This window comes from Chelonia mydas, chromosome 14 (assembly GCF_015237465.2).
Source record: "Chelonia mydas isolate rCheMyd1 chromosome 14, rCheMyd1.pri.v2, whole genome shotgun sequence".
Lineage (NCBI taxonomy): Eukaryota > Metazoa > Chordata > Testudines > Cheloniidae > Chelonia > Chelonia mydas.
Window position 1 is genome coordinate 2408403 of NC_051254.2, and position 15570 is coordinate 2423972.

The 15570-nt window shown below is 41.2% G+C and overlaps 1 protein-coding gene across 8 annotated transcripts in view; it reads left to right on the forward strand.

Annotated features, from left to right (window-relative positions):
• The window catches only part of RPTOR (regulatory associated protein of MTOR complex 1), a 305325-nt gene that overhangs the window by 125566 nt on the left and 164189 nt on the right, over positions 1-15570 (forward strand). For 7 of the 8 annotated variants that reach the window (XM_043527662.1, XM_043527663.1, XM_043527664.1 and 4 more), the window contains one exon: positions 576-722. The exons of the other annotated variant lie outside the window; for it this stretch is intronic. In XM_043527662.1, coding sequence (XP_043383597.1) covers positions 576-722 — 147 coding nt within the window. The remainder of the gene's footprint in view (positions 1-575; positions 723-15570) is intronic. 8 annotated transcript variants of the gene reach the window in all.

Sequence of the window (15570 nt, forward strand, 5' to 3'; positions counted from 1 at the left end):
TTAGGCAGGCTTTGTAGGATTTAACTTTATCAGTTCATTTTGAAAGATGCACAGTTGTGGTTTAAAGGCTGCAATAAAGCAGTGAAAGGGTCTCATTAAAGCAACCCTAGAGATGTCTGCTGGTGGGCATCTTTGCCGGGAGCAGCCTTTTTAACCTTCAATTAAATTAAAGAGCGACCTGTTTCTGAAGATGAAGCTTTTTATGACTTCTTACTTTCTGCGTCCTGCATCAGCACTGCAGGGGCCTGAAATGAACCCAGGCTGTTGGGCGTCAGCTTACACCTGCTACCATGCTTCAGAGGAATCTTGAAGCAGATTTTAGAATCTGTAAACTTTCAAGCTCAATTTAGCAGGCAAGTGATATGGCAGAATCTGTTTGCGTATTACAGGTGTGAGTGGGGTTGTCATGTAGAATCAGCACTTGGCCCTGAACACATGCAGACTTTCACCCCGTGATCTCAAAAGGAGAATTCATGGAATGCATATTTCAGTGCATCAGAGACAAAGGCTCTATCATCAGCTGTCATTCTCTTCATGTATATAATGTCCACTTTTTATTTTGTTTCCTCTTACAGAACTATACTCAGTATATTCCACTATCCATATATGACCTGCAGACTTGGATGGGCAGTCCCTCCATTTTCGTCTATGATTGCTCCAATGCTGGCCTTATTGTCAAGTCATTCAAGCAATTTGCACTACAGAGGGAGCAAGAGTTGGAGGTGAGACCTTAGTGAATTGCCAAAGCTTCCTGCGGCTTCATTTCTCTCTCTGCTGGGCATTCGGGGTCTTATCCTGCTCCCCATTGACTTCAGTGGAGACAGGTTTGAGCCCTTTATGAGACCATAAATATGTTTAAAAATGAGTTAAAAAGCAAATTAATTTGGAAAAAATCATGTCACTCCAGTGCAATCTTTCTGGCTCTGTACGCCATTCTGTGAGAGTCAGAATCCTTTTTCTTGCAAGTACTAATTAAGTGATAACGTTAATAGAATCAGTTTGTGCCATAATAATCTTTGCGGCTGAGATGAATGCTGAGGTGAAGCAGACCCATTCATTTTAGATGCAGTAGACCAATACAAATTTGGATTCCAGCAGTGTTTCTTGCTGTTGTGCCGAATGCATCAATGTTTAAAACTGGTTTAAAACTGATAGACAAAAGTGTTGATTTGTTGATGACTTTAGCTTGACAGAATACAAAAGTGTAACCTTGTGTTTCTAATGAAAAGACACTTTTCATTATCGTTTTAATTAGAATTTATTGGAGTACATATGAATTGTGAAGAGGAATATACGAAGTAACTTTAAGGTGCTTTCTTTCCCTTTGTGCACTAGATGCTTAGTGCAGCAGTGTGTCAGAAACTGGATGTGGTGGGCAAGCAGGTGGGACTTGACGTTCTCCCTAAGCTTTAGCCCATTTGAAAAGTAGCCTGTTAAAGATTCGTTTCTTATACTTACATAGCACTAAGTCAAATACTTTTAAAACTTTCAGTGTGGTTTAACAGGGAATATTGGTCAATCAGACAACTGGCTGGTTGTTACAAACATGATTCCATGACACTTATTGTGGGTGTGCTTGGTTTTAATTTTTTTAAATAGAATGAACCCATGTGTTGAATTTTGCAGTGATTTTCTAGCAAGTAGAGACTCTCTCTTTCCCTCTGAAAGAAACATGCCAGTCTAGTAACAGTTTAAGTCAGTTAGGTCTTCTCATAATCCCATCTCTTTATAAGTAATGCTACCAGTCTGTGCGCCACTGTTTGCAGGTTCCTCACCAAGGAGGGACATGACACTGAAAGGCCCAGATCTGTATCGGCAGAGATGTGTGTTAACATATTTTCAAAACAAAAAATGGAAGAAGTTGCCATTATGTCCTGTGTTCCTCTCATCCTGTAGTTTTTTTTATTCGGTGCTTGTAAGCCTCACTTCTCTCATGTTTGTCTTTCGGTCGTCACTCACCCTTCCATATTTATTGCTGCTTTGTTTTCCTGCATATAGATTCTGTCCTTCTGGGTGTTCTCTCTTTCTTTTTTCTTCTTCTCCCTTCTCCCAGAGCACAGGCATAAACTAATTTAGAAAGGTTCCTCACTCCAGCTCTTTTCTTTCCCCAGTTCTCCTTTGGTTTTCCTTACCTCCCCTTTCCCTGCATTTCTCTCCCTATTCTCCATTCTCCTTTGCTGCCGTTGGGCCCTAGAGTGACCTGAAGATATTCTGGGCAGAGGGTGGCTACTGTTCTGTGTAGGTGAGATGGCTAGTGTGCACTGAGGGGAGAGACCATGCAAAACTGCTGCTGGGTGTTGATGGGATTGCTGCTCTGCAGGACCTTTCAACTCTGCAGTGCCATGGCAGCACAGGTGGGTGGCAGGGCAAGCGCATGTGACCATGTTCCTAGGGACTCTAGTGAAACTGAGACAGAACTCCAGAATAAGTAGCGTGGGCTCAAATACAAGGGCTATCCTTCCAAACCAGCATATGTGGTTGTCATACACAAGTTGTTGAAAGTTTACAGTCTAAAAAGAGTTGGAAAGTCTAGTTTCTGCTATCCAACAAAACTGCAAAAAGTTTGTCTGGCTTTCAGGATTTTTTTCCTTCTGCCAAAAATTTGAAAACCCAAACAACAAAAGTGTCTTCAGTATGACTCCTCTTTACAGTACAGGGAGAAAGTTGTCAGTTAATTTGTCATTTAAACATTTTATTTCCCAGGTTACAAGTCCAACTTTTCTGTCCTGGTATCTTAGGTACTCTAGGTGTGTGATGAGCACGGCTGAGGATTAGTTTACTATGGGAACTGTTTTTTAATTTTATACAAAGAACTCAGAATAGAAGACTTTCATGCATCCTATTTAGAAAAATATAATACCTGCAGTTTCTTACATATTAAATTTTAATTCTGTATGCAGAAGATAAAAGTAAGAATTAAAATAAAGGTTATTTCAGGTGGCAAATTGGTGATGGTGTAATTTTACATTATGTTTTGTAATTAGCTTAGTTTTTATCTTGGTGCTATTTTTAATTAAGAGTTTGTTTTTCCACTAAGTTTAATGTTGTTGGCTATTGTTCGGATGGTCCACTGCATAAACAGCGGATATTAAAAACACAAAATCTGTTCATAGTTAATATCTCAAAACATTGGTTAATTTCAGTACATATTGTGATTCCACTTTTGAATAAAAATTATTCAATACATTGAGAACTGAAAACGTGAGCTGCATTCATTTGTTGCCTGTTAAAACTGTTTGTGTTTGTGTCTTAAAAAAAAAATTGACCTACTAGATTATAGACTCATGAAATATTTGACATACTTTTTTTGTCTGTGATGGTAACAGAGATTAAGGAACGACCAGATGGTGTGTTGAGCTAGCAGATCAGAGGAAATGGTATACATAGAGCTTAAAAAGATGAAAAAAGTAGATATTTGAAATAAATAAATGATCAGATCACACATCCTCCTATAAGAAACATTAATGTAGATGTGAGCTCCTGGGAATATCCTCTATTTCAGGATATAGTCATTACTTTTATCTTTCTTTTTTACTGCAAATTCTTCTTGCTGAACATTGTTTATATTTGAGATTGTCTGAGGAGTCCGGATATTTATTTACTGATTTATAGTAAAATTTCATTGTTGATTTACCAAAAAATTTTAATTGACCCAGAGCTTCCTACTTATTCACATCGTTAGACCGTGTAGACATGTGTTTATTATTGCTGCTCTTCTGTTCCCGCTCCCATTTCCCTCCTGTTTGTTTGTCAAAGTTAACTGCCTCTTGTCCTAAATTAAACTCCAGTTGTGCAATGAGCTGTGTGTGGGTGGATCCTTGTGCAACGCCCCATTGAAGTCAGTTGGGCTCTGTACGGCTGCAGGGATCTGCCTACACACAGCCCGTTGTAGGAGTGATTCTCAGAGATCATGCCACCTGGTGTGTTTGTGTAGGACCCAATATATTGTGGCTCCAGTACTGACTGACTGGGATCATTGAGCAATATTGTATTACACACACACACATAATTCATCGAAGGAACATTATTAATATTCCAAAGTCAAGCATGCAAAAGTTAGGAAATGCCAGAATTAAGGTTGCCTGTGCAACCTTAATTTGGCCCTCTTATGCGTATGCGTTATAATAGTCTTTAATTACATGATCACATACTATTTTATCCAGAGCCGGCCCTGGCCTTCCCCTTTGGCTCTTCATCTGATCTGTCTCCCCTATCCTCCTACTGTTTCCCAGTCCCCATGCCCCTGTTTCCATTCCCAACTCTCAGTCCCAATCTCTTTCCTTCTCACAACAGCCTCGAGCTCCAGGCTCCCTCCCCTAAGCTCCTTGCTCCAGTTTACTCCCCCCACTCACTCCAGCTCTTGTCCCCTCCCTCTGCATTCAAACTAGGCAGCTTCCTCCTAAACGCTTCCTGAGTGTCATCTGAGGCAGGGAGTGGGAGGTATCACTGGAGCACATTCCTGACAAAAAAAGGCCATCCCCTGAACAGCACCCGAATTCAAAGCACAGGGATGCTTGATTTTTTTCAAACTAAAGGTTGTCAGAATTTTTTAGCGTGGGCAATTTTTTTTTTCTCCTAGCCTCTTCCTTGGAAATGGCAAACCATTCTCTGAAATTAATTAAAAAACAAACAAACAAATTAGTGTGGCCCGGACACCCGGCATGTAAAAATTTCAGACCAAGTAATTAAAGTTTTTGGCAAAATGTTATAAGCAATGGAAAACAGAGTCTTACGATGGGAAATGTTGAGCAACCTTAATAATAAGTGGTGCTGCCAGCTCTCTCTGTAGTATCCAACACAAGTAGTGGGAATTATCCAGTGTAGGAAAAGGCCAAGGCATAATTTAAATGATCACAGAAAATTCCAACCTGTCAGGCAGAATGTTTTAATATTGTCATTTGTGTCAGCTTAGCTTGCAGGTTTTAATATTGAGTTGTTATGTTTAGAAAATCAATGGGAAAAATACCTAGTTTTTTTTTTTTTTTTAAATCTAAACTTTAAAAAATGGATACATCTGATTTTCAAATTTGCTGAGGCTGTGGGAGCTGCTGGCTGCTCAGCACTTATGAAAATTAGCCCACCTATTTAGTTGCCTAAAATGGACGTCAGAGTTTAACTTTAGGCCCCTGTTCTTAAAAATCTGTGTGAAGATTTATGGGTATGAGTATAAGAATGGTTAGCAGGGCGCTGGTGTAGCGCATCCTTTTATGATACAGGTATATCACTGCCACTGGAAGAACTGCCAGAAGGATGTCCCTGTCAAAGCTGGTACTGCAGAAGGTGTAGAGGTAATGGTTGAGTTGTTTAGGAGGTAGCTGTAAGATGTTACAAATTAAAACTAACACATCAGTTGAGGATATAGGGGTTCTTGAAGGAGTTACAATTAATCCAAACACATTTTCTATACATATATTATGTGCCTTCAGTTCCCACTTCATAGGGTGAAACAGTAATACATAATAAGTTAATAAATTTCATCTGTTTAAATAAAAGGTAAAATTAATGCTTTTCCAACATCTGCTTTCATCATAGAATCATAGAATCATAGAATATCAGGGTTGGAAGGGACCCCAGAAGGTCATCTAGTCCAACCCCCTGCTCGAAGCAGGACCAAGTCCCAGTTAAATCATCCCAGCCAGGGCTTTGTCAAGCCTGACCTTAAAAACCTCTAAGGAAGGAGATTCTACCACCTCCCTAGGTAACGCATTCCAGTGTTTCACCACCCTCTTAGTGAAAAAGTTTTTCCTAATATCCAATCTAAACCTCCCCCATTGCAACTTGAGACCATTACTCCTCGTTCTGTCATCTGCTACCATTGAGAACAGTCTAGAGCCATCCTCTTTGGAACCCCCTTTCAGGTAGTTGAAAGCAGCTATCAAATGCCCCCTCATTCTTCTCTTCTGCAGACTAAACAATCCCAGCTCCCTCAGCCTCTCCTCATAAGTCATGTGCTCTAGACCCCTAATCATTTTTGTTGCCCTTCGCTGGACTCTCTCCAATTTATCCACATCCTTCTTGTAGTGTGGGGCCCAAAACTGGACACAGTACTCCAGATGAGGCCTCACCAGTGTCGAATAGAGGGGAACGATCACGTCCCTCGATCTGCTCGCTATGCCCCTACTTATACATCCCAAAATGCCATTGGCCTTCTTGGCAACAAGGGCACACTGCTGACTCATATCCAGCTTCTCGTCCACTGTCACCCCTAGGTCCTTTTCCGCAGAACTGCTGCCTAGCCATTCGGTCCCTAGTCTGTAGCGGTGCATTGGATTCTTCCATCCTAAGTGCAGGACCCTGCACTTATCCTTATTGAAACTCATCAGATTTCTTTTGGCCCAAACCTCCAATTTGTCTAGGTCCCTCTGTATCCTATCCCTCCCCTCCAGCGTATCTACCACTCCTCCCAGTTTAGTATCTTTCTTTCTTTCTTATATTGGAAGATGTCGGGTAGTGCAGGAGCAAAACTGCAAGGAAAGGAAGTTATTATGCAATGCACCTTAGATAAAGCTAGGTATTGGAGTATTCTGAGATGTTTTAGGAATGAGGTTTTAAGTTACTTGCCTGAGACTATAAGAATTCTGTATCTGCGTGTATACGTTTACTTGTTAAATATTTGTCTTCAATTAACTTGTCTTGATCCATAGAAATTCTTCTTATAAGCCTATGGGAGAGTATATTAGAGGAGATTGTGTTTGCATCCATTTAGTTCTGTCTTGTTGATTTTTTTTTTTAATGCTAGTTAAAAACCATGGGTTAGGAGTGTCACAGGCTCTTGCTGTGAAGCAGTGCTTCACTCCAGTGTTTCAAATCCTGCATTAACTCTTACAAGTCAACATCCCGTTAGGAGGGTTGTGTTTGAGTTTTAAGCCTCTTTTCAAAACCAACAGCCTATCTTGACGTAATTCTTTCTGTCTGACCCAGACTAAAGCAATGCTGTGTACTCCCTCTGGCGGCTCCCTGATGTGTTACATAAGAGAGCCGATTTTTAGGATTATGCTGATAAGACTTGAATAAAGACTGGGAGTGGATGGGTCATTACACAAAGTAAAACTACTTCCCCATGTTTATTCCCCTCCACCCACTGTTCCTCAGACGTTCTTGTCAACTGCTGGAAATGGTCCACTTTGATTATCACTACAAAAGGTGTCCCCCCCCCCCCCCCCGCCGCTGGTAAAAGCTCACTTTACCTGATCACTCTCCTTACAGTGTGTATGGTAACTCCCATTGTTTCATGTTCTCTGTGTATATAAATCTCCCCACTGTATTTTCCACTGAATGCATCTGATGAAGTGAGCTGTAGCTCACGAAAGCTTATGCTCAAATAAATTGGTTAGTCTCTAAGGTGCCACAAGTACTCCTTTTCTTTTTGTGGTTACAGACTAACACGGCTGCTACTCTGAAAGCTGATAAGACTGAAAATGGTGCACCAATGGACAGGTGCAATGGCACCATGGTTTCAAACTTAATTTAAACTAACTATAAACCCTCTTCATAGTAACTCAATATGCTACCTTTTGAACTGTCTGTTTACCTTAAACTTACATTTGTAGCTTTTTACCTCTGATTCCAGTTAACTGACTCTGGAAGAGATTTTGCATGGGGCAGCTTTTTCCAAAATGTGAATCTGAAAATCTGTGTTGCCAGTAACCATTTGTGTTGGAGAATCTGGGAGATCACGCAGACAGAGGCCTTTAATAATCGATGATTTGTTCCTGTAATATGTGCAGCATTATGAGATTGCTTCATTAGTTCCATTTTGTTGTAAATGTGTGTGTTAGGGATTTGTATATGGATTCTTGGCACTTACTCTCATCCCTAGTTATGAATTGAAAACTTAACTTGCCCAGCTCTTTCCTCTTGCAGCTGCAATGTTTTACTTCTGGTGGTAATGCTCTCTAAAGTTACATGGCACCAAAGGGCTTAGCGCAAGTCCATAATTGGCCTGTTTCCTTGTGAGTATGAACAAGGTGAAAATACAAAGTACTTTCACTAAAGGAAGTACATTCGATAGAAGTGGCAAGTGTGGGATAGATTGGGAGTGGCTGAAGAGAACATAATCAGGAAAGAAGATGGAGGCTAGATTAAAGCAGTCCAACTTTAGCTGCACTCCATTTTTTCCTCCATCCTTCCATCCACTGTTCTCATCTATTTCCCTTTGGAAGAGAAAATAGGGGAGCTAAGTGCCTGTAGATGTCTTGACTGGGCCATTAAACCATTTTCCAGGGCATTTTAGGCCAGGAAATAGAGCACATTTAATCTGAAAGCATAAAAACTTTAGTTTATGGTGACTGTGGCCAGTATGAATCATCCTAAGAGGTAATAGTCTGAATTCATATTGTGTAAACTACACTCTCTATTCTGGATAGCAGTAACTCTGAAAAAGATGTGGGTGTCATGGCAGATAATCAGCTGAATATGAGCTCCCAATGTGACACTCTTGCCAAAAGGGCTAATGCAGTCCTGGGGTGCATAAACAGGGGAATCTTGAGTAGGAGAAAAGAGATTATTTTACCTCTCTCTGTATTTGGCACTGGTGCTACTGCTGTCGGAAGTTTGTGTCCAGTTCTGGTGCCCACATTTCAAGAGGGATGCAGATAAATTGCAGAGGGTTCAGAGGAGAGCCACAAGGATGATTAAAGGATTAGAAGACATGCCTTATAGTGATAGACTCAATAGTCAAATACTATAGACTATTTAGCTTAACAAAGAGAAGGATCAAGGATGACTTGATCACAGTTTATAACTACCAACCTAAGGAAGAGATATTTGACAATGGGCTCTTCAGTACAGTAGAGAAAGGTATAACACAATCCAATGGCTGGACTCTGAAGCTAGACAAATTCAGACTGGAAATAATGGCATACATTTATAACAGTGAGGGTAATTAACCATTGGAACAATGGTGATTGAGGAGTCTCCATCAATAACAATTTTAAAATCAAGACTGTATGTTTTTCTAAAACATCTGTTCTAGGATTTATTTTGGGAAAGGTCTATGTGATCATCTACTAGATGGTCACAGTGGTCCCCTCTGATCCAAAGCTGGCCTAGTGGTCATCAGACTTTACCTGAGGCCACCCGAAACTTATAAAAGAAGTCCAGTGTACTTGCAGATATACTTGTAAATGTATCATGTTTTCATTGCATTGTTACTTGAATATGGAAGCAATTCCCTCTTCTAAGGTTTAAAACTTGCCTTGTCTCTTCAGTGACTGAGCACAAAAATAAGGTATGGTTTGTGGCGGGTAGGGTGAGAAGTGTCTAGAAACATCTGCATAATAGATGCTGTCCTAGCATTACTTGTATTGACTTGTCTTGTTTGATGTGTTCCCAAAATAACAGTAAATTATAAAAAAAACATAAAATTCAGTTGCTGGAAATAATTTTTGCATAGAAATTCAGTAGCGGCCTCGACAACGGAACTGAGAAAGGGATGATCTGGAGAGACAGTATTGTCAGGGTGCAGGGAGTCACTGATTTACATAAGTGAAGAGCTACGTAGAGCAACAGAATGCAGAAGTGGTATTCTGGAAAGAAGAAATGCCAGAATATATTTTCTTAAATCTCAGTGGAAACACTGCAACTAAGAAAAATTGTTCCTCCTGAACAGAAATGCTGTTCTTGGGGGAAATGAGGGTGAAAGGCTGTAACTTCCGTTCAGAATGTTCTGAAAATGCTAAAGCTAGCTCAGCTGTGATTTTTAGGGAGGGGAAAAGAGATGAGAACTCTATTCGGACTTTCCAATATAGCGTCCTCTCTTAATTAACTAAAAGGCTAGAGTTCGTTTCAAAAGTCCCTTTCTTTTTTACAGTATCTTAAATGGTTTCCAAAGCACTGAGTGAGCAGTGCAGTGGCTGTGCAAGCAAAAGGCACAGCCATTCTGTACTCATTGCTGGCTTGCCCACCATCCAGGACATTAAAAACGCTTATTTAGAAAAGCAGGGCTGCTAGGACACTAAGGTACTTGACTGTCTTCCAAAAGAGTCTTGGGATTGTTTAACTTCCACATGGATGGGCAATTAGGACCTTGGTTTCATACCTCATCTGAAGCACGATACAAATAACGCTCCTAAACAAAACGAGTTTTAATCCTATCCAAATAAATAGAGAAATTACATAGTGTCTTGTAAATAAAAAAAATGTCCATTTCATTAAAAATGGCGTTGAAGCCCTGGCATGTTATGCAGCTTGACAAATTTATGTACTTGGTTTAAATGCCAATTTTAATGATTGATACTGTGCCTTTATCCACTCCATTTTTGTCATAATCAGTCCTGCAGAAAGCTACATTTCCCCCCTCTCCCTGGGCATCTTTCAGGTACGGAAGCCAACTTGATCTTTAGAAACTAGATCTCCTGCTGATGGTTTCCTGGGATAAAGTCATACCTGGCATCAGTGGACACAGTAGTGTTAGTAGCCAGTGAGAACATGTGCAGTTGTAGTGTGTGTAATGGGCTATTTTGGAAGGAGTTGACCTCATGCCAGTATAGGAACATGGCAGGTGAAATGGTGCCTACAAGGCAGGGACTAACCTGTTCAGAAAATACCCTGTGTGTGTATTTCCTTCGGCCCTGATCTCTCCCTATGGTTTGTTCTGAGAGTAAAGCACCCAGCAATAGCTCTTAATTATCTAATTAACAAGCTGCCAGGGGTTCTGTGAGTTTAAGTAAGTATACCACAATTCTGGAGAACTAAGCAAGATGCTTTAGTGTACCGTACGAACTGCGGCAAAGCAATAGGCTGGTTAATTTTGATGAATTTTCCTTAAAATTGTGACAGTAGCAACACCTAATTATGGGTCAAAGGAGAAATAGAAAGGGGGGGGGGTCTACACTCATTGTAAGGCCTTCTTTGAGCTGCACTGAAATGAGGGCTAAAACATCACTTCTCGATGTGTTTTTCTACAGACTATATAATCTTTTTTCTATTTTAAGCACCATTTATTGTTTGAATTTCACAGCATTTTACCCTGTTTTGTTCTCTATTTGTGTAGGAATTAAATTCTGCTGTGGGTGGGTATGTTCCTTTTGCCTCAAAAAGGGTACATGACTGACTACTTCTAATGAGAGCTGAGGAACTTCTGTTTTTGTTTTTTGTTTTATTTCTCCATCTTGAACTTCAGTCTCCAAAAATTAGCTTAATGCTAGAGCAGCAGGATGATTTCTGGCAATGGCATGAAGTATCATGGGGAATTTTCCTAATCCACCATCTGCTGGAACCAATTACTCCTTTTTTGTAGCTGCATTAATGTCTTCTGCAGGGATGAGGATTCTGACAGCTATAGAAATTGTGTGAAACCAGAAGGTCTGGCCAGCATGTGAAATAACTAAAAACTGCAAACTCCAGCCTCCATGTTAAAGCAAAGGCCTTCCTTTAGTGTAACTTAAACATGACTATTAATTCATAAAGACCTGTTTTCCTGGCATTTGCGTGAGGGCCTGCCTTTGATTTATGTGCATAGAAGTCTGGAATAACAGAGGTTTAAAATAGATGTATTGTCTCCCTTTGTGTTAATTACAAGGAGCGAGACTTACGAACCTGTTCCTTTTTCTTTCTGGCTAGTGCACCATTCACAAGTGGCAAAACTGAATACAGGTAGCTTAATTGGGGCAGCTATAATTTGTATCCAAAACAACTGATTTGTCATTTCACAGAAGTATCTAGGGATTTCGGTTTAGTTGATAATTAAAATCTCTAGAAGTCAGCAATATTATTGACTTGATATAGCAGGGATTTTCCATTGTTCTTTGTACTTATGGTGTCATCTCCATTCTCGGTAAAGACAGTTGTTTTTTGTTGACTGAAACTTGTGATCAGAACATACACAATTTTGCTGTGAAGTTGTCTGTTCTCACCAGCTTAGTATGTATACTGGGGAGGTGGCGAATGAGGGAAGATGATGACAGCTCAGAAATTAAGGAAATGTGAGCCATTATTCTCAGGGTATTAGGGGTAAATTCCTTGTGTTATAACAAAGCACCAGCATCTTTCTAAGCAGGTCTAGGATCAGTTATTTGCATGCCATAATTAAGGTGAATATTTTGTCGTGGTTATTTTTAGTAAAAGTCACGGACAGGTCGTGGGCAATAAACAAAAATTTGTGGGATCCCTGACCTGCTTGTGACTCTAAAAGTAGCCGGGGGGTGGGGGGGGGACGATGACAGCTGGAGCCCCATGAGGGGGGACTGAAAGCCCAAGCCCCACCGCCACGGGCGGCTGTGGGGGAACCATCCTGTCTTCAGCCACAGGCTGGGGGGAGACTGGGCGGGCACACAGCCTTGGCCTGTGGCTGAAGCCATGGGGCAGGGGGAGCCTAGCCCTGGCTCCATCCCTGCTGGCAGCTGCTGATAGATGAAGACAAACAAGTCATGGAGGTCCAGTAAAGTGATGGAATACTCCATGACTAAATCGTATCCTTAGCCATAAAGACAAGTTTGCAAGGTGTGTCTGTGTTTTTGAGATAGGCTCCTACTTGTCAGCTGAAGTCCATCTTTTTCTTCATGGTTGCTTCACAATAGAAATGATTGTACTAAGGAACTGGATAGCCCAGGGAATTCCAAAGCTTTCACCTCTAGTGCATTGCTTTAAATCTGACCAGGATGGCAGTTACCAAAAGTTGATACCCTATATTGGCTTGGTGGTGGTTCCTGTTCCAGATTTTAATGGCCAAGATTTCATGTTATATTTCTCATGATTAGATCCCCTTATTGGGCATTTCTGTGGAGAACTCAAGGATTAAACAGACCAAAGAGGATGAGCTATTCTCCTGATCAGAATTGAGGGGCATTGATAGGGAGTGACTTGAGAGAAGCTTTCCCTGTTGTTACCCATGCCATGCATACTCCATGGCTAGAGGCTTTCAGTATTCAGCCCATTTCAGCCAGTATAAAATTCATTTAAACGTGTTCCCCTAAAGAGCCCATGTACTGAGGATGCCCAGTGCGTACATCCTTCCTTAATGCATTAATTACCATCGCTACAGCTCTTTGGATTCTCTGTATTTACAAATCTATAAAGGGCAAACCTCCTCCATCCTGTCCACTACCCCCAAATCCCTTCCTGTAGTTATTTAAAATATCTGTTTTTAAAAATTAGTTATAACAGATATTTAAAAGATAAAGTTTAGGTTATTAGAGAAGTGCAGTAAATACGATCAGAGGTCCTGGGATTGGTTTGAGGATCGGTTCAGCTCCATTTAGGATGTAGGGAGATGACATCCATCTTAGCTGAGGGCAGCCCTTCCGATTGCGAACAATGGGAGGTGGCAGCCATTTGGGATAAAGGCAAGAAACTCGTATGAATGATGCAGCAGCTCCTAAGATTAAACTTAAAAAAAAAAAGAAACAACAAATCTGAAACCCCTCCACAACTTTCCTAATGCATCTTTTCTATGCTTTTCTGCAGCAGAGGTGGAAAGTTGTACTGAACTGTGTAGCGGGTGTATAACATGGATGTACCTTCACAAAGGGCTCTGCTGAGACCACCAAACTGATTTACACTTGTTGATTTAAACAGGATTATAAACTTTGGTATAGAAGTGTTGCAAAAGGCTAGCATATTGCCTAACTTAGTGTGAAAAAAGTGAAATCCTGCAAAAGCCATTTGTCTTTGGTGATTAGGATAGCAGATTTGGATGGATCACTTTTAGAAGGGTCCTACTTCATTTTTGTTTGTAGTTCAAGTTGTTGATAGGTAAGGCTCAGATTTTGTCACTGATATTTTTAGTAAAAATCACAGACAGGTCACGGACAATAAACAAAAATTCACAGAAGCCCGTGACCTGTCTGATTTTTACTAAAAATATCCCCCCACTGCTTGCAGGGGCTGGAAGCTGTGGGTCCCCCTGCTGCCCAGTGGCTAGGAGCTGCTGGGGGCTCACTGCCTGCTGACAGCTCCAGCCCTAGGGCAGAAAATGTCAGGATTCTGTGACTTCCATGACATAATCGTAGCCTTATTGATAGGGCAGTTTTCCAGTCCTGTTCACTCAAGAAGCCTCACGCACATTTGGGTCCAGAATTCTGGATGTTTGAAAGGGTGTTGTAGACACACACAAGCTAGTGTTTGTGTCGCTACCTTTTTAAAAAAGACACTGGAAGGAGTACCTACGCTTTCCATATAATCAGGTCTCTGAAAAATCTCCCATAGCACACACTCTTAATTACTAGTGCCATTGTAATTCTAAAAACACACCTGGAATTACTGGTGCACAGTATTTCCATTTTACAAGATGATGTCTGGACAGACAAACTGAAGGTAAATGATACAGCTCGATGGTCTGTACTTGAAACACTCCGGCAGCACTGCAGCGCTTCAGTGTAGACTAGGGGTCGGCAACCTTCGGCACGCAGCCCATCAGTGTTGACCAGACCTTATTAACTCCTTCACAGCAGGCTTTGTCCTACTTTTACCAAAACCCTGCACATGCTCATATGGCATCCTGCTCTGCTGCTTACTCTTCGCTTCTTTAAAAACTGATTCCCACAAAGGACCTGGAGTGAGGGAATTGAATAGCATGTATGCAATCCTATTCCCTGGCCGCTGCTGCAGGAATGCTGTTAGCTTAATGTATTCTGCCAGCGCACAGCTAGTGTGAAGGCAGCACTGACACATCTGTTAACTCGGCCAGTCTCTCTTTGTGACTCAGATTTGATGGCTGATTGTTCCCAAACCAATCATAAGTTTTAGCAAGGTTGTCGCTGTAGACCTCGGAACTAATTTCTTGTTTAGAGCAGTCTGGCATTGCTGACATTGTTTTAGCTCATCTGGTTGTTGCAGAAAAGACTTGCTGTAATACAGTTGCTCTGGTGACTGATGTTCAGTGCTCTGGACAGAAGTTGCAACTCATGGGTATTTCTGGTCAATCCTGGGGAGAGACAGCCACCTGTCCTCCTCCTGTCTGTCCCCTGCCCGTTCTCTAATATTGACTTGCAAGCTGCACCTACTGGTACCTTTGCTGACCTGACACACACACTCCCCTGTCTCTCATTCACCCCATAAGAGAGCAGACGTTCCCCCTTTTAATTTAGGCAATTGTCTTTTGCATTTCTCCTTTCCTTAGGCAATCCTCTCCACATCCCTTCAGTGTGGCCTCTGTTCAGAAGTCAGAGTTCTCATGGAAGCAGTGTGGGGAGTACTGGGGACTGTAGCAGTAGATACTCAGCCCTCATGACTCTGAGCTCCATCTAAATCAGTCAGTTGCCTTTCCTCCTTTCAGTTCTAAGCTATTTCACCACTTTGTAGTTGGTGAGAGTAGGCTGCAAAAAAGATATTTTTTGTTAAACTTTTTTCTCGGGTAGCACAATAGCTCACAAGACTTATTTCTACAATGCTTGATTCAAAGGTGGCAGAATCTTGTGGATTAAGAATCCTGTGACGTGGTGGTCGACAGTTTAATCTCTGTGTCCCAAGTTGCTGGTTGTATTACTAAATACTGTACTGAAATACTACGAATGGCACGGGCTGCAAATGTACACTTGAACTGTTCACTCCTGACATAGCTGTATCAGTGCCATTACTACTTTAATCATTGCTGAATATGGTGATGCATTCAGCCTTGGCAGTTCTTAGCGG